The sequence below is a fragment of the Elephas maximus genome, chromosome 19 (assembly GCF_024166365.1).
Source record: "Elephas maximus indicus isolate mEleMax1 chromosome 19, mEleMax1 primary haplotype, whole genome shotgun sequence".
Classification (NCBI taxonomy): Eukaryota; Metazoa; Chordata; class Mammalia; order Proboscidea; family Elephantidae; genus Elephas; species Elephas maximus.
The window spans coordinates 25887194-25907147 of NC_064837.1; the positions used below are offsets into that span (position 1 = coordinate 25887194).

The 19954-nt window shown below is 38.0% G+C and overlaps 1 protein-coding gene across 5 annotated transcripts in view; it reads left to right on the forward strand.

Moving 5' to 3' along the window:
- Nucleotides 1-19954, forward strand: part of NF1 (neurofibromin 1) — a 253107-nt gene that overhangs the window by 31297 nt on the left and 201856 nt on the right. For all 5 annotated transcript variants that reach the window (XM_049859655.1, XM_049859659.1, XM_049859657.1 and 2 more), the window contains exon 2: nucleotides 19224-19367. In XM_049859655.1, coding sequence (XP_049715612.1) covers nucleotides 19224-19367 — 144 coding nt within the window. The remainder of the gene's footprint in view (nucleotides 1-19223; nucleotides 19368-19954) is intronic.

Consider the following 19954-nt stretch of genomic DNA (forward strand, 5'->3'; position numbering starts at 1 on the left):
AGTATATTTCCTGTAATTGTGTGTGTGTGTGTGTGTGTGTGTGCACTTTATTAGGTGCATAGGGGTTTAGAATGATGGCTTCCAGGTGATCTGAATCTTGTATCATTACATAGTGATCTTCATGAGTCAGAATCTACTGGATGGAAGCATTTTTTTATTTGCCATTACGTAGTGGTCTTCATTTCTAGTAGTGTGTTTTGCCTTAGTCTGCTCCAGATTTCTGTGGTTAGTATTTACCTGCTAGATCTTTTCCTGTTCTTTGACCATGAATCTTTCTGTATCCTTTTGTTTTAAGTCTGTTGCTATAAATAGCACACATATAATCAGTCTGATGATTTTGCCTTCTAAACGGAGTTCAGTTCATTTATGTTCATTGTGAATACAGATATATTTAGGTTCATTTCTACTTTTTTATTGTGTGCCTTTTATTTGTCCAATTTTTTTAACCTCCCCTGCCCCCCCCAGACTTTCCTTCTGGACTCAGTTTTCTTTTTTGGGAGGCATATTCTTTAGGATTTCCTTTGGTGAGGGTCTGTTGTGGTAATTGCTCTTGTTTTCCTTTTTTTGAACATGTTTTTATTTCTCCTTTATTTTTGAACAATAGTTCTGCTGGGCATATAGAATTCTAGGAAGCTGTTTTTCTCTTAGTACATTAAAGATATCCTTTCACTATCTTTCTGAGTTCCACATGCTACTGAGAATTCAATTATCAGTAATTGCCATTACTTTATGGATAATATTTTCTGTATGGTTGTTTTTGAGGTCTTCTCTTTGTTGCTTTTTAGTTTTACTGAGATGTTTGTAGGTATGAGTTTTTTTTATTTATTATGCTTGGGAGTTTTGGATTTCCTGGAGCTGAGGACTGTCATTGTCTAACAGTTCTTTAAAAAAAAAAAAAAAAATCAGTCCTTACCTTTTCAAATATTGCCTTTTACCTGTTATTGCTGGTAATCCTCTGAGTACAATTAGATGGATGCTTGTTAGACTTTCTTGTTCTCTATTCCAAATCTCTTAACCTCTCTTTGATAGTTTCCATCTTTTTATCTCTCTAGACTATATTTGGGATAATTTATTTGATCTTTTCTAGTTCACTAACATTTCCTGCAAATGTATTTTATCTTCTGTTTAAACTGACCTTTGAGGTTTTTGTTTTAATTTTTCATTTCTGGAAGTTCTATTTTGTTTTTTTTTTTCCCCCAGATTTTCTTGTTCCCAGCCCATGTTTTAAGCACCTCATTTATTTAAATATATGAAATATAGTTAATTCTTCATTGTCCTTTGCTCCGGATGGGAGGGGACCAATAGGTGTATCTTAGATGGTCGCTTGCAAGCTTTTAAGACCCCGGACGCTACTGACCAAAGTAGGATGCAGAAGATTTTCTTTATGAGCTGTGTTATTCCAGTTGACCTAGATGTCCCCTGAGACTATGATCCCTAGCACTCAGCCCTAGTAGCTTGGTTCCTCAAGGTATTTGGATGTGTCTAGGAAACTTCTATGACTTTGCCTTGGTCAAGTTGTGCTGACTTCCCCTATATTGTGTGTAGTCTTTCCCTTCGCCAGAGTTGACATTTGTTTGCTGTCTGGTTAGTGATTTACCTTCCCCACCCCTCCGGACCCTTGTGGCCATCAAATAATTTTTTTTTTTTCTGTGCGTAAACCTTTTCTTGAGTTCTTATAATATTTCACTTAGCATAATGCCCTCCAAAGTCATCTACGTTGTGAGGTGTTTTGCAGATTCATCATTGTTCTTTATCGTTGTGTAATATTCCATTGTATGTACTGTAGTTTGTTTATCCATTCACCTGTTGATGGGCACTTAGGGTGTTTCCATCTTTTTGCTGTTGTGAAGAGTGCTGCAGTGAATGTGGGTGTGCATTTATGTCTATTTGTGTGATGGCTCTTATTTCTCTAGGACATATTCCTAGGAGTAAGATTGCTGGATTGTATAGTATTTCTATTTCTAGCTTTTTAAGGACGTGCCATATTGTTTTCCATAGTGGTTGTACCGTTTCACATTCCCACCACCAGTGTATAAGAGTTCCATTCTCCCCACAACCTCTCTAACCTTTGTTATTTTCTGCTTTTTGATTAGTGCCAGTAATGTTGGGGTGAGATGGTATCTCATTGTAGTTGTGAATTGCATTTCTCTAATGGCTAATGATCACGAGTATTTCCCATTTGTGTAATTAGCTGTTTGAATGTCTTCTTTGGTAAAGTGTCTGTTCATATCTTTTACTCATTTTTTAGTTGAATTATTTGTGTTTTTGTTGTTGAGGCATTAAAGTGTTTTGTAGATCTTAGAGACTAGATCCTTGTCAGATATGTCATAGCCAAAAATTTTTTCCCATTCTGTAGGTTCTCTTTTTACTCTTTTGGTGAAGTCTTTTGATAAGCATAAGTGTTTAATTTTTAGGAGCTCCCAGTTATCTGGTTTCTCTTCTGGTGTTTGTGCATCGTTAGTTATGGTTTGTATTGTATTTATGCCATGTATTGGGGCCCTTAGCATTGTCTCTATTTTTTCTTCCATAATCTTTATCATTTTAGGTTTTATATTTAGGTCTTTTATGCTTTTTGAATTAGTTTTTGTGTATGGTGTGAGGCATGGATCTTGTTTCCTTTTTTTTTTTTTTTTAAAGATGGACATCCAGCTATGTCAGTACCATTAGTTAAAGAGACTGTCTTTTTCCCATTTAACAGACCTTGGCCCTTTGTCAAATATCAGTTGCTCGTGATGGATGGATTTATGTCTGGGTTCTCAATTCTGTTCCATTAGTTTGTGTCTATTGTTATACCAGTACCAGGCTGCGTTGAATACTGTGGCTATATAGTAGATTTTAGATCAGGTAGTGTGAGGCCTCCCACTTGGGGCCTCTTCCCTTTCCATATAAAGTTGGTGATTTGTTTTTCCAACTTGTTAAACAGTGCTGTTGGAATTTGGATCAGGATTGCATTGTATCTGTAGATTCCTTTAGGTAATATTGATATTTTCACAGTGTTGAGTCTTCTATCCATGAGCGTGGTATGTTTTTCCATTTATGTAGGCCTCTGTTTCTTGGAGTAGTGCTTTGTGGTTTTGTTTGTATAGGTCTTTTAGATCCCTGGCTAGATTTATTCCTAAGTATTTCATCTTCTTGGGGGCTATTGTAAACGGTATTGGTTTGGTGCTTTGCTTTTTGAAGTTCAAGTGGCATGATTTAGATTGTTCCATTATTGTTGATGCCGACATCCACCTCTTTAAGATTGTGAGCGAAGCTTCTCATTGTAAAGTTAATCTTTTTCCCTTTTAAACACACATAATAATAAATATTGTGTGTGTGTGTGGGAGGATGCTTAGAGACTGTAAATAACCCATTCTTCATCAAACTGAATTTATTCAAATACTTATTTCTATCAGTACAGACTTATGGTTTTCTCTTTTATTTGGTGGCTGATAATCCATTTTCTTATTATTTGTTTTTATGCTTAAGATTTCTGGATTTGAGAGTGAAAGGCCCTTCTCTCTGACTTCTTTGTCCTTTTGACATATCTCCATTATTCTCTGAGCAAAATTCCTTACTTGCTGGGATAACAAAATGTTCCTGGCCTTTCATGTACTTTGCTTGTCTCTGCACTAGATTCTGCCCTTTCTCTAAGGTGCTCTGGTTTCTTTTAGTGCAGATGATGTTTAGAAACCAAAATTTAGGGCGAGATGTGTTCATTACTACTGAGTTGATGATTTCTAGGCCCTGTTAGTGAATAGAGCTGGAGAATATATGGTGTGTATATGTGTCTACACGTATGTATCCATCTATCTCTGTATGTTTACGTTTATGTATATATGCATATATATGTACATCAATACTTCTTTCTATATGTATTGAAAACGATGTGTTTATACTCATTTCTAATTTTAGTCCTACACCAGAGGGTCCTTTCTAATTTTCTCTTTTTCTTTATTTGTAACTTATTTCTCTGACAACAGGAAGCCTCCTACCCATTATTCTCAATATATTAGTTGATCAGTCCACCTTTATGTAACCAGTCTCCCATCACTGTCACTCCTCACCTACTCCCAAGCATGGGTGCCTTTTTCACTCTGCTTGGGCTCTAGCACTTCTTGCTACTCCCCTCTCCCCTGGTGTGCGTGTCCTCCTTAACCTGCTCAGGCTTAGGCACCCTACCCTGTATTGTCCTTCTGTGTGGATAGTCTGTTCACCTTGCTCAGACTCTGTGCTCAGCTACCACTACTGTCCCCCCCGCCCCACTTTTTTTTTTTTTTTTAAATCATGCAGAAGCCCTCTTCATCCTGCATACAGTCCAGCACCCCATGCTGGGACCCACCACCTGTGGTTGCTGTCTTCATCCCACTCAGGTTTTGACATCCTACTCTGTGCAGTCTTCCTTATGGACTCCCTCTTTATCCCATTTGGGCTCTGACACCTTCTGTGGCCTGCCTCCTTGCTGAGGCTCTGTTACCTCATGCCTGGCTGCCCTCTCCATGGGAATCTACCCTTATCCCATTCATGCTCTGACACACTTGCTGTGCTGCCTTCCATATGTAGAACTTCTCTTCGCCCTACTCATGTTCTGTTTCCTCCACATGAATGTCCACCTCTGCTCAGGCTCCTGATTCCCCCACCCCCTTCACCCTTTCATCTCACATACCTTGCCTGTTTTCCTCCACCGCATTGGCTACCTTGCCCCCCTACCTCACCATAATGGCTTTTATACTAGATTATTATACTGAAGGGGAGGAGGAAAAGCCAGAATTCTTTATGGGAACAATGTGATTCAAGTTTGTTTGACAGAAACAAATCTTGCCCTGCCTTTGGAGAGTCTAGAAAGGTGTCTGCTTTTGGAGCTTCGATAGTAGTTGGGACTTCTGGTATAAATAGGTTCTTTATTTGTGAATTGAAGGCTTCTTTGTGTGAAAACTCGATAGTCTATGATTTCAGAATAGTAAGGAGGGAAAAACTAAAACAGCAAGAAGTGTTTAGGGGAGGGTGATGTTGGAATTTACTTCTTGGCAAAACTGGTTTAGTTCCATGCTAATTTCCTTGCTCCCAAATACCTTTATGGCATCCATATTAAAAAAAAAATTAATATCCGTTTTATAAGTTCAGTATTAAATTTCAGAATGTTATCACAGTGTTTCTCTAACTTTAGTTGTTCGTGTATTATGAGTTTAGCCATGTCTTATATCATTTACTTAGTTTAACAACTTTATTGGCTTGCCTTTTTCATTTAACCTTCTCAGAGAGGTAATACCTTTGCAATCATAGGTTTGATTTGCTAATTATATTTTTAAATCACATGTTAAAATGAATATAACTTTACAACATTTATAAATTCATTGGGTGCCATGTAAAGTCACATTACATACCAGTGGTACACAGTTCACTTTGAGATATGTGTTAATAAAAACCAAAAAAACCTATTGGCTGTCGATTCAGTTTCGACTCATAGTGACCCTATTATAGGACAGAGCAGAACTGCCCCATAGGAAACCCCAAGGAACACCTGGTGGGTTCAAACTGCTGATCTTTTGATTAGCAACTGTAGTAGCTCTTAACCACAACACCATCATGGTTTCTATGTTAATATAATCAGTATTAATATTTGATACATTTTCCTAATTTATGTTTGTTTTGTGATTGGTGTCTAGAGCTGATATGTTAGGTGCTTTTTTTTTCCTACCTTTTTTTGTTTGTTTTTTGTCTTTTTTCTCATTTACATGAAAATTTACAAAGATTTAATTTTAATGTAATCTCCATCCCAATTGTAGTTTGAAGGACCTTTTAGAAACTGGTTAGAATGTATACAGAGACAAAAATTTTAGCCTGTGACCTTTTGAAGAATTTTCTGAGCACAACTAGAAACAAATTATCCATTGTTCGTAGTACTTGGCTTAATGTTATGCCTTCTCTTGCTAAATCCTCTTGTTTGTTGAAATTTTGTATCTTAAGTAGCTGATAATTTGTTAATACAGATTATAATTAAAAGGTGAATTACTTTTCTTCGTGCAATTTAGACTTTATATTTCTGCCATAATATCTAAAGATTTATGTAAGATACCAATTAACTGTTTAAAAATGAGCTTAATAACCTTTTCCCCATAACTGTGAAAGTGATACTGGTACATACCAAGTGCGAATAAAAAACTCAGAAAAAGAAAAAAAAAGAAATCTTGTTACTACCTCTCAAATACTTTTTCTTTTCATTATTATTATTTTTAATTTTGACTACCCCAGGCAGTAGTTCCAATAGCACTTTTTTTTTAGAGTCACAAAATGGTCTTTGTTTTATGTATTTTTTAAAAACTTTGTTGTGAAATACATAAAACAAAAAGTTTGCCATTTTACCCCTTGTTAAGTGTACAATTCAGTGACATTAATCACACTCCCCATGTTGTGTTACCATCAGTGCTATCCATTTCCAAAAGTTTTACATCCCCCCAAACAGACCTCAGAACCCCTGTGGTGGTAACTCCCATTCTTTCCTCCCTGCAGTCCCTGGTAACCACTAATAAACTGGTCTCTCCGTATTTGCTTGTTTTAGATATTTCATATAAGTGGGATCATACATTTGTCCTTTTGTGTCCAATTTGTTTCACTCCCCAACCCAATGCCGTCGAGTTGATTCTGACTCATAGCGACCCTGTAGGACAGAGTAGAACTGCACCATAGAGTTTCCAAGGAGCTCCTGGTGGATTCGAACTGCCGACCCTTTGGTTAGCAGCCGTAGCGCTTAACCACTATGCCACCAGGGTTTCCTTGTTTCACTCAGTATAACATTTTCAAGGTTCATCCATGTCGTAGTGTGTATCAGAACTTCATTTCTCTTTGTGGCTAAGTGATACTCTGTTGTATGTATATACCACATTTTGTTTATCCGTTCATCTGTTTATGAGCACTTAGTTAGTTTCCATCTGTTGGCTATTGTGAATAATGCTGCAATAAATAGGAATGGCATTGTTGGGCCGGATGGTAATTCTGTGTTTAACTTTTTGAGGAATCGAGTTTTACTTTGAGGAATGCTGCTAACCAAAAGGCCAGCAGTTCAAATCCACCAGCTGCTCCTGGAAACCCTATGGGGCAGTTCTACTCTGACCTATAGGGTGGCTATGAGTTGGAATCGACTTGATGATGCGTTTGGTTTGGTTTTGGTTTTTAATTTAATTTTGTACTTTAAAAATTATTGGTGAGATTGACCATATTTTCATGTATTTACTGACCACTTTTGTGAATTGGTTTATTTTCCTATTAAGTAGCCTCATTAATATATAAGACAACTTATATATTAGTTACATAAACCCTTGGTCCGCTTGTTGTTGTACATTCTTGAACTTCCTGTCATTTGTCTTTTTCTTTGTATTAGTCTTTTTCTTAGATAGTTAAAAAAAAAATTATGTAAGCAAATATCTCATTTTTTTTCTTTATAGCTTTTGGTGCATAGGATAGTCTTCCCCACTCCAGTATTATAAAATTATTCTTTATTAGTTTTCCTAGTTTAAGCTACTGTCCTCTCTTGGCTTAGACTATCCCTAACACAGCAGTAAGAGAATTCTTTTTTAAAAACATAGATCATATCACTCCCTTGCTTAAATTCCTTTCATGTCATCTTTTCTGTTTTAATTATGTGCTGTTGCATAACAAACTACTCTAAACCTTTGTAGCTTAAAACAGTCATTTGATTTTGCTCACAGTTTCATGGGTCAGGAATTTATGAAGGATTCAGCTGAGCAGTTGAACTCTTCTTCACATGGCATTTGCTGGGGTAGCTGGGTCTGGAGAATTCCTTCCAATATGGCTTCTTCAGCCACATGTCTCGTGCCTTGGTCGACCTGTCACCTCTTTCTTCACATGGCCTCTCATCCCTCAGGATCTCTCCATATGGTCTGGGCTTCTTACAGTGTGGTGATCTCAGTGTTGTTGTTGTATACCATTGAGTCATTCCAACTCATAGCAACCCATTGTGACAGTAGAACTGCCCCAAAGAGTTTCTTAAGCTGTAATCTTCATGGGAGCAGATTGCCAGGTCTTCTCTCCAGTGGAGCCACTGGTGTGTTCAGACTGCTGACCTTTCATTTAGCAGCTGATCACTTAACCATTGTGCCACTAGGACTCCCGGCTATCAGTGTAGTCGTATTTTTTATATGGCAGCTGGCTTCCAAAAAAAAAAAAAAACGAAACCTTTTGCTGTCAATTCAATTCTGACTAATAGCGACCCTACAGGACAGAGTAGAACTGCCCGCATAGAGTTCCCAAGGAGCGCCTGGTGGATTCAAATTGCTGACCTTTTGGTTATCATCTGTAGCTCTTAACCACTACGCTCCCAGGGTTCCCAGGATGTGGGAAATAAAAGCTGTTAGGCCAATTAAGGCTATGACTGGAAAGACTGGAACTGGCACAGTGTTATTTCTGCCATATTTTATTGTTCAGCATAGTTACAAGAGCCTGTCCAGACTCAAGGAGATGGGAAAATAAACTCCACTTCTTGGTGGGGGAATGGCAAGGTCTTATTGCAGGAGAGCCTGTGGAATGAGAGATAATTTGGAAAATACAATATGCTGCATCATCAGGCTTTTATAGTGGCCTGTAAGGCTTTCATGATCTGACCCTGCTTCTTTCTCTCACCTCATCTACATTTCTTCTTTAGCCTTCAATTTACCCACATTGGTCTGCTTGCTACGCTTTGTACATGCCAAGCTCATTCCAGTGTCAGACCCATTGTACCTGCTGCTATCACCCTGAGTGCTGTTCTCCAGACCTTTGCATGAGTCTTCACATTCTCTTACTTCTTCCAGGTTTCTGCTCAGATGTTACCTTTCTGGAGAGCCTTTCCTGACAGCCCTATCCGATAAAGTCTTGGTCACTTAAAACCAAAAGCCAAATGCGTTGCTGTCAAATCGATTCTGACTCATAATGATTCTATAGGATAGAGAAGAACTGCCCCATAGGGTTTCCAAGGCTGTAAATCTTTATGAAAGCAGACTGCCACATCTTTCTCCTGTGAAGCGGCTAGTGGGTTCGAACCACTGACCTTTAGGTTAGCAGCTGAGTGCTTAATCACTATGCCATCCAGGGCTCCTTTTTGGACCTACTGTCCCTTGATTCTTCCTTTTTTCCATCATAGATTTTGGGGCTGCTTATTGGAACCTTGGGGGCTTGAATACTACTACCATTCTCTGGCTATAGAACAAGTTGAGAAATAAAAGATGGTGGCCTATTTATCTCCCCCCCCCCCTTTTTTTTTTTTTAGTGATTAGTGCTAATTTGGGTACTCAACTGGACCTACTAATTATATCTCAGAATTAGGCACACTTACTCACCCAGTCCCAGGAAGTGTTGGACTGGGCCAGGCCAATCCCCGCCACAGAGCTAGGCACCTGTCAACTCTTGGCATGTTGAAGTATAGGAAAATTCTTGGAACTCGTGGCAGGCTTGTTCCCAAGTAAAGAAATGCAGAGCAGAGTTATGCATACCCAATTATTCTTCTCATTTTTAACCATCTGACTGACTGAAGAGGAATGAGGGTAAAGATGTAAAGGAGGTGTCAAGGATGACTCAGATCTTAGACACCAGAAATAAGGTGGATTGTACTGTTTACTAAAATAGGAAACATGGTATGAAGATTATGAATTAAGTTTTGGGAACACTAAGTTTGAGGCGCCTGCAAGGTACCCACATGTAGATACCAAATAGGCATTTGGATAACACATCTGAAGCTCAAGATGAAAGTTTGCGTTGATGATACAGATTTGATAGTTGTATTTTTATTAGTGTCTGAGGCTAGGTTCTCTAGAGAAGGAAAACCAGTAGGGCGTATAAATATATATATAGAGAGAGAGAGAGAATTTTTATCAAAGAAATGGCTCACGCGGTCATAGAGGCTGGAATGTCCCAAGTCACGCATGTAGCCACAGGGGCTGGCAAACCCAAAATCAGCAGGTCTGGAAGCAGGGCTCTTGTTCACAAGGCTGTGAAGATCAATGAGTCCCAAAGATCTGCAGGCAAGACCGCAGATAAACTGCTAGAACCGGAGATCAGATGAACAGGAGCTAGCTGCAGAATCCAGAATGAGCAAAAAAGCTCACGAGCCTTGCCAGAATATCCACTTACATTCAATGCAGACCACACGCCCAAGGAAACTGTCTTTCAACTCACAGCAGATCCCATCATGGAGGTGATCACTTAATATCATATCTCATCATAGAAGTGATCACACCATCATATGACTATCAAATCACTGAGAATCATGGCCCAGCTAAGTTGACACACAACCTTAACCATTACAATTAGCTTTCTACCGCTGTGTAACAAACTACCACAAATATAGTGGCTTAAAGCAATACAAAATTATAACTACCATGTATTAGAGTCTGGGTACTGGGTTGCTGAGTTCTCTACTTAGGTTTTCACAGGCAGAAATCAAAGTGTCATTTGCAACTGTGATTTCATCTGAGGCGTGGGGTCGTCTTCGAAGTTCACTGGTTCTTGATAGAATTTAGTTCCTTGCAGTTGTAGCACAGAGGTCCTCAATTCTTAGAGGCTGCTTGCTATTCCCTACCGTGTAATTTTCTCCACAATATGGCAGTTTACTTCTTTAAGGCCAACAGAAAGTGACTCTTTTCATGGCTCACCTGATTAGGTCATACTCAGCAAGGATAATCTGCCTTAGGAACCTTAATTACATTTCCAAAGGCCCTTTTAACATATAATACAATGTAATCCTAGGAGTGATATCCTATCATATTTTGCAAGTCCTTCTCACACTCAAGGTTAGGGGATTGTATAGGGTGTGGACGTCTTGGGGGCCATTGTAGTCATCAGCAGTCATCATGGTAACCGTCAGCAGGACATTCAGTGAATATATGAGATTACCCTAGAAGGACTAAGTATGTCCAGAGAGAAGAGATAGTTTAGGGCAAAGTTTCAGAATTATTGAGTACCTGCAGGGTACACTTATGCATCTTTGTGTTCTTAGCACCTACATTACTAACTGGCAAATAGTAGATATTCAATAAATATTTGTTAGAATCCTTCCTTGATCTCAGTTTTTAAAAAAATGATGTATAATTTACATATGGTAACATTCACTCTTTGATAAGTGCACAGTCTGTGAGTTTTGACATATGCATTACAGTCGTGTAACCATCCCCATGGTCAAGATACATAAAGTTTCATTGCCCAGAACATTCTCTCAGATCTCTTTATAATCTAAAGATTTGTCTGTGAATCCTGCCCTATTAAATGAAGCACAGACTCATTTATTGATAATAGGTATCTGTGTTATATAAATGTGTGGATGTGTTTATACTTTCTACATATAGGATAAATCTGGAAGTTGTAAATTCATTTCTACTTTGTCTGGATGCACTCTTGGAGAGAATCTACTGCGTTTGAGATAATAACTTTTATTTTGATTAGCTTTCCTAGCATTAACAGTGTCAGTAGCTTTTTCCCATGTTTCCTAATTATTCAAGACAGTATGTTTAAGTAAATGTTTAATGTTAAATAACATTTTCCTTTGTAGTTACATTTGAGATTTAAAATTCAGGAGATCAAGAAATAAAACAATACCAGCAATCCAGAAGTCGCCCTGTTTCCTTCCAGTCATTACCTGTGCTTTCCAAGAGTCTCTGCCATCCTGACTTCTAAAATCATAGGAAGAATTTAGCATGTTCTTGAAATTTATATGACATAATCATATAGTATATGATCTCTGTGATTTGTCTTTTGTTTTCTTTCACTCAATACTAACATTTGTGAAATTAAACTTATAGTCATAAGTCATTTATTCTCATGGATTCTTTGCTGTATAGTTTTTCTTAGTATAAATAAATATACTAGCTTTTTTCCCCCTTTTTAACCAATTCTGTTAGTGGACACTTTCATTGCTTCTAGTTTTGGGAGATTATGAAAAGTGCTACTATAATCATTGTTGTATGTCTTTGGTAAACTTTCATACACATTTCTCTTGGTATATGCTTAGTGAAATTGCTAGGTGAGTGTGTATTCAGTTTTAGCAGGTAATGCCAGAACAGTTTTCCAACGAGTTACTGATTTATACTCCCACTAGTAAGGTATAAGAATTCCAGTTGCTCTGGTTTGCCCCTGTTTATAGAAGATATAAGGGAGCCCTGGTGGCGCAGTAGCTACGTGCTCAGCTGCTAACCGAAAGGTCGGTGGTTTGAACCCACCAGTCACTTCTCAGAAGAAAGATGTGGCAGTTGGCTTCCGTAAAGATTTACAGCCTTGGAAACCCTGTGAGGCAGCTCTGCTCTGGCATACAGGGTCGCTGTGAGTCAGAATCGACTTGATGGCAATGCTTTTAGTTTTGGTTTTTTGGTAGAGAATGTAGCCTCTCAGGGCTTATAATTGAGAGCTAGATGTACTCACTAGGGTCCATCTGCTAGACAGGCTCTGAACTTTAATCTTTTGTCATCTCTGAGCTGCAGGACTTTCAAACTCTGCTTTTTAGAAGTCTTTGGCTTAAGCTTTTACTTTCCTTTACCCACGTATGCATTTGAGACCCCTTATGTCCTCAGTTTTGTCATTCTGGCTTCAGTGACCACCAAAATTTGCTGGTTTCTCTTTCCCTCAATAGGGAAAAGCCTCATTAGCCACTTTTCTCTGCTCAGAATCTGCAAATGCCCTCAGGGAAAAAGCAGCTGCAGAAGGTGCATTTACCTCCTCCTCTCTTTGGAATCTTAGCCCCTTTAGTCCTCATTCCTTCAGTAGCTCTGTGAAATCTTTAACAGATGATTTTTGTATTTTATCTTTTTTTTCTCCTCGTGTTGGCGGGTATGGGGAGGGTGTTGGTTTGCTGCAAATTACTCTATCCTGCATGGAAGCAGAAGTATGGATTTAAACATATTTGGTAATGTTTCAATCAGTTACAATTGCTGTGCTTAATGATGTTGAAGTTATTTCATCCTTGGCCAGTGGGAGCCTCCTCAAAATTCACTCCAAGAGTCTTTTTGACTTGGCCCTTATTAGTCTTTGACGGCTTTCTTGCTATCTGGTGTGACAAAATATTCCGGGCTCATCACGCACCTTTTTATCCTGGACGTGGAATCAGCCATTTCCCGGAGGTGTATTTCAAGATCACATTTGGATTAGGAGTAATCATTGGAAATGGCATTTCAAGATCCCGTTTGGATTAGGAGTATTCATTGGAAATGGTATTTCAGGATCACGTTTGGGTTAGAAGTATTCACTGCTACTCTGTTGACTATTGTATGTAGACTTCCTCAGTGGACCTAGCTAGGAAATGTGTTTTTTTAATGTAAAATAAGTGAGTTTATATAGAGCTATAGAATATTTACTTCAGTATTCCTCTTTTCTACCATACTGAGAGTCCTAGTTTTTAATGACACCAGGAATGATAGAAAATACCATGTAATTGGTTTCCATGTTCCCACAATACATATAGTGTCAAGATTTATCTTCATTTTTTTGTTGTTCCTAAATTATATTCCCTAGGAATATACAGTCAACTTAGTATGATTTATAATCATTTAGAATAGTTCCTTTTGTTGTGATTATGCCATTAATTGGATACAAATTTCAGTTCATTTTATTTTTTATATTTAGATTTGCTTCTTAAAAGTAATTTTATATTGATGTAAATTACATGGTTCTAAAAAGCAAGGTATAGCCTGAAAAGGATAAATGTATCCTGGTCATCTCTACTTTATTTCATTCTTCCCCTGAAGGTAACATTTAAGTTTTCTTAAAAATCCTTTTTTTTTTTTAATAAAAGATTTTATATATGTGTGTGTATGTCTTTGTGTGTGTGTGTGCATGTATATATATATATATATATTTTTTTTTTCCCCCGACCACCTCCCCTTTCTTGTGAATGGTAGCATATATATATCACACACACACACACACACACACACACACACACACTTTTTCAATTTAACAATACGTCCTGGAGACTATTCCATAGTTCTCTGACTCTTTGGGCTCATTCCTGTCATATTGTTTTAGGTTACATTTATATTTATACAAGCCTTTGATTGTATGGGCTATTTTATTTGTGCTCTCAGCATATATTTTGGTATTTAGTAAGGTTTGTGGTATCAGTCAGGGTCCTGTCAGGGAAGTAGACTATGTGTAATGGGATAAGGGATTTATTAAAGAAATTAGACCATAAGCAATTTTGTGAGGACCAGGGAGGTAAAGATCTGGAAGAGGAGGAGTTAAAGGATCAAAGAAGAAATCACTAACCAGATTCTCCAAGTCAGTGAAAATTGGGTAGACAGGCTAGAGCTTTTAGGGAAATGAAGCCAAGTAATATTCAGCCACTGAAGTGGGACTGTGAAGGAGGAGCTTGCGGAGAGCCTTATAGGAAGCTCTTGCCTCTGTGTAGCTACTAGCTCTGTAGGTTTGCAGCCAAGCATCTGGTGGTGGGCTTGGGCCACCTTTGCTCAATAAAGCCGGTACAAATCAGAAGAAATAACTGGGCATAGAGTGGAAGAGAGCAAGTATAAGCGGGAACTGTCTGGGCACCGCTACATCTGTCTGTCGCTGTATCTAACCATGAAAACTTCAGAATAATGGCTGCTGTTTCACTTCCTCATTTCAAACAAATCTTGTACAAGTTCCCCTTTTGGTTAACTGTAACCTAGAACCATGTAATGAATGGGATTGTGGGAACTGTAGTTTCCAGCTTAACAAAGTTGACCCAGCACAAACAGCACACTTAGTATATTTGTGTTCTATTGCTTTTCTTCAGTGATACTTTTATGTAGTACTCTCATTTCCTTTTTAGGGCAGCAGGGAGAAAATAGGTTTGAAATAATACCCTTTTAATAACTATAACACAAGCAGGAAGCATATTTTACTTTTTGTATGTTCTCCTTCCACTGCCCCCATATTTGATAATCGTATCTATATTATCAATACATATAGCAGTTACATAGTATGCTTTCTCCCTTACTACCCTCATTTATTCTCAGTTCTTCAGTAAATATATATTTAATGATCCCGTTAGTGTAGACATCTCTCCAGTTACTTTGGTTGTCCGAAGCGTATTTCTACTAGAGCCTTTGGAAAGGCTCAAGGGAACGATGTTTCCTGGATTCTTGGCATTTCAAAACAGTGTCACCATTATACTTGGTTGTCAGTTTGGCTGGATATAAAATCCTTGGTTTACATTTTCTTTTCTTGAATATCTTAAATATGTTTGTCCTGTTCTCTGGCATGTGGACTAGGATAGTTTTCTAACTTTATTGTTTTCATAAAGTTTTATCTGCAAAGTCTTATGACAATCTAATTTCTGTTGCATAAATGACTTCTTTCTGACTGGACATTCAAAGAAGTATTTTTCTTATTCAAAAAAGTTAAGTAGTTTTACTAGAATATGTCCTGGTGTTGTTTATTTTGGGTCAGTTTTTCCAGGTATGCAGTATGCCCTTTAAATACATAGTTTTAAGCTTTTTTTCCCTGTTTTTTAATTTCAGCAGTTTTCTTGAACTCTAGTTTCTAGTATTTAGTGGCTAAGAATCAATATAAATCCAGTCCGCAAAATGTGTGGAAAAAAAAATTTTTTTTTTTTTTATTAAATCCCTACTTTCTCGTTTCTCCATCATCTGTGGCACTAGTCACCCGTGTGGCACTTTCTGTCTCTGACCTAGCCACCAGGAGCTAGGACTTATCTCTTTAGACTGCCAAGTAGGCAGATGCCAGCTGCAAGTTTGGGGAGTCCACATGACACGCCAAACTTCTGATCTGCTGTACACAGATTTGCGGTTTTTCCTCTATCCCTTCAGGATTCCAGCTACAAGCACAGCGGCCTCCCCTGGCTTCCCTCACTTTCACCTGCTGGTTACCCCTACTCCTTTGGGTTTGATAATTTGCTGGAACAACTCACAGACCTCACAGAAAGTACAATACTTAGATTGTAGATTTGTTATAGGAAAAGAACACAGATCAGGATCATCATGAGGAAGAGATGCATAGGCAAGGCCTAGTAGAGTTACCATCTTGAAGCTTCCATGTTCTAAAGAGGGTGCATCACCCTCCCGTCGGCAGAGGGAAGCTCTCTGAGCTTCTGTGTTCAGAACTTTTAACAGCCGGTCATAATTGAGCCCTTGGTGCATATGCATGATAAACTAAATCATGCCTCCTGATGTTTGACAGTGGCCTACCAGATGAGTCCTTTCTGGTCTGGCCAACCTCCAACTCATTAGCACTAATCCTCAGATGTGGTCTGAAGGTTTCAGATAAAGGCATCTCAGTTACTCCTCGGGTCATTTCACAGGAACCAAGGACAAATGCCAATATCGTTGTCTATTATCAGATAAGCATTTATTCTCATTGATTTGGCTTCCTTGTTTGGAGACTTCTGTTACATGTATGTTGGATCTTCGTTCCCTGGCTTTTGTCTCAAATCCTCATTGTGTCACTTTTCATTTTTTAAAATTGTTCTCCTTTTTTTGCCTTGTTTTTCTGTTAATGCATTATCTTTTATGTTTATTCATGCTCGTACTGTATTTTTACACAAATAGTGCACACATTCTACATTTGTTTGCCAACTGCACCCCACCCCGAGGCATTTTCATAAGTGTGCTATACTAATTTTTTTTTAACAGCAACATGTACAAAAAAGTTGGAGATGGACGCTTAAGAAAATATCTCATGGGCGTGGAGGGAATGGTTGGCAAACAAATGTAGAACATGCGTGTTATTTGTGTAAAAATATGGTAAATCTTCTAGGCTTCATTTCTGAAATTTTTTTAATGCCTCCATTACTTCCTGAGTTCTGTCAACTCTGTTCTGTAATTCTCATTTGTTATTTCATATTTATTATAATTTTCTTAATTTTTAGGGCCCATTTTGAAATAGTAGTTTAGAGTTTTCGTATGTTTGTGGACATGTCTTTTGGCGTACTTTCATCTTCTGTTGCATTGTTATTTCTTCTTTTTTTCTTATAGTAACTTTATATGTGATGTGACCACAGTTCTTTTCTGTTGCTCGTTTTTACATGAGGTTCATTTTCTTGAACTGTTAGGACAGAAATGTAGACCAGGATGGGTTTCTAGCTGTATTGTTTCCATAAATTGTTGAAAAGTCTGTCATTCTTTCTGAACTCTGTTAGCCCTCTTTCTCTTTTCCACCTTTACCTGAATTTTTTCCCTTTGCTCCTGTTGTCACCGTCCTACTCAATTTGGTGTTTATAGTCCCTGCAGTTTCTTCTTAGTATAGGCGTCATCCTGGAAGGGTGCATCTTTAGATGGTTAGTTTATAACTGTGCTGTCCAGTGGTTTAGCTATTTAAAGTTAAATTTAAGTAAATGTAATTTAAATTAAATTTAAAATTTGATTTCTGATCTACACTAACTTACACTCGCTGCTGTTGAGTCAGTTTTGACTCACAGCGACCCTATAGGACAGAATAGAACTGCCCCCATAGAATGTACAAAGCTGTAAATCTTTACAGAAGCAGGGTACCACATCTTTTCTCCCATGGAGCGGCTGGTGGGTTCGAATCACCTACCTTTCAGTTAACAGCCAAGCGCTTTAACCGTTGCATCACCAGGGGTCCTATGATCTGCACTAGCCATATTGTAAATGCTTAATAGCCACATGTAGGTAGTGGCTACTGTAATGGGCAATGCTGATATAGAAGTGTATCACTGTAGGAAGTTTTATTAGACAGTGATGGTTTAGAGTGCTCCATTTCTTTCAGACTTTATTGTAGACCTTTGACACTCATCTGCAAGGTGGAATGTGCAAAAACCCTGTCTATTGGCCTGCTGTGCTTTTTATTGCATAAATAATACAATTTTGGGGTTCTCTTATCAGAACCATCAGACATCCTGCTTCCCTCTACTTTCTCTCACATAGGTAGATACAGATACCACATCAGTTTTGTAGCTGTCAGTGGTTTGTTCTACTTGCTTGTATTTTAGGGTTTGTGGGGTGCCTTGTTCCCTAGTTTTGATGTAGATATCGTCTGTGGGTTTGTGGTTTTGCTAGTCTAGTTTCTCTGCTGTTTTCATAGGTGGATTTGGGAGATTCAAAAGCCACTGTACAGCTACTGCCATCTTCTAAAATCTCCTTTGTTGGTCTTTCAGATAATTTTTTTCCCATAATCTTTATGATTAACATCATGGAATTCCGTGGCTTCTCTTCTATCTCTTCCCCAAACCCTAAATATGCTCCTGCCTTTTATTGAATATTTATTTACTATCAAATTAGCCACCTATCATTAACTGATGAAGCAAACTTGGCCAGACCATTGGCCTCTTTCCACCTTTAGTCACACCATTTTAAAAATGAGAAGGTTGAACTAGGGTTAGTTTTTTTCACAGAGGAACCTCACTAGGACTCTTGTGTTAGCATTAACAACAACAACAATGAAAAACCCAAACCCATTGCCATGGAGCTGATTCTGACTTACATAGACAGTAGAACTGCCCCATAGGGTTTCCAAGGAGTAGCTGGCAGATTTAAACCGCTGACCTTTTGGTTAGCAGCTGAATTCTTAACCACTCTACCACCAGGGCTCTGTGTTAGTGTTAGCATTAGCAGGGTCTAAAATTTAAACAGTAAGTATATTCATTTTACCTTAAATACAGAATGCTACTTTGAACAGAGTAGAGATGAACTTCTAGACAGTGTGTCTTAACTCATTCTCAGATAAATGTAGTCCTCTCAAAGGATTTTTTTCCCCCCCGTGGGATTAATCTTTTTTTTTTTTTGTTACTCCCTCAGCTGTGTAAATGAGGGTGGTTATCTTACCTGAGTCAGTCTTGCTGTGTTTGTTTCAGATTATACAGCTGTCCTCATTTGTCACAATCTGCAATTATTGCCATTGTTGGCAAGAGGTCTGGGGCATAGATTTTCTTGGTTTCTGTTTTTTTTTAACACTTGAGTTCAACGTATATGGGAAGGGATTGTATTCATTTTATTGCAGACGTTCTCTGAAATAAGTTTTAGTTACTAGGAAATAGCTATTTCTGTGACTCATCATTTTCTCTTGTAGGGTGCTGGCTAAAGGATGTAATTTTATAGAGAGAGATTTATGACTTCCAGAAAGAAAACTGCAAAAATTGAAATTTTAGATTTAACTTAAATGCTACATAGATATTGAAAACTTGGGTTTGAAATACATAGATAGGTAACTTTGGTTGAAAAAATTGTCTTTAAAAGGAGTATAATGATTTTCAGTGAGAAATAGCTTTTTAGTCATTTTCAAGTGTAAACTCTTGTTTGTTTTTTTTTTAGCTTCCCATAAAAACAGGACAGCAGAACACACATACCAAAGTCAGTACTGAACACAACAAGGAATGTCTTATTAATATTTCCAAATACAAGTTTTCTTTGGTTATAAGCGGCCTCACCACTATCTTAAAGAATGTTAACAATATGGTGAGTATCTGGGTTACCACCTTGGGGGTAGGGGGGTTACACTGTTTTGTTTCTGTTTCTATTTAAAAGCTCAGAGCGGCGTATTCTGAAGTATGGGAGGTCATTTTCTGTGGACTCTGGGTACGACCATCTTATTTTGTGGATGAGCATAGGTAACTTTCATTTTGGTTTGTAATTCTTTGACTTAGAAACTTCCCTTATTTGTAATACTGTATCCCTTTCTAGTACTTTTTAGAAATTAGGGCTTAATACAGATTGTGTCATATGAGGGAAACCCTGGTGGCCTAGTGGCTAAGTGCTACGGCTGCTAATCAAAGGGTTGGCAGTTCAAATCTACCAGGCGCTCCTTGGAAGCTCTATGGGGCAGCTCTACTCTGTCCTATAGGGTTGCTATGAGTCGGAATTGACTCGATGGCACAGAGTTTGGTTTGTTCTTTGGGTGTCATATGAGAATTGACCATAGTAGTCTTTTAAACTGTTTTCTTTAGCTTACTTGAATATTTACATACCAGATTCTCCTGACCCTAAAGTAAAGGATAAATAAAAAAGGACCTGGTAGTCTTAAAATATGGGATTAATTTTTATGA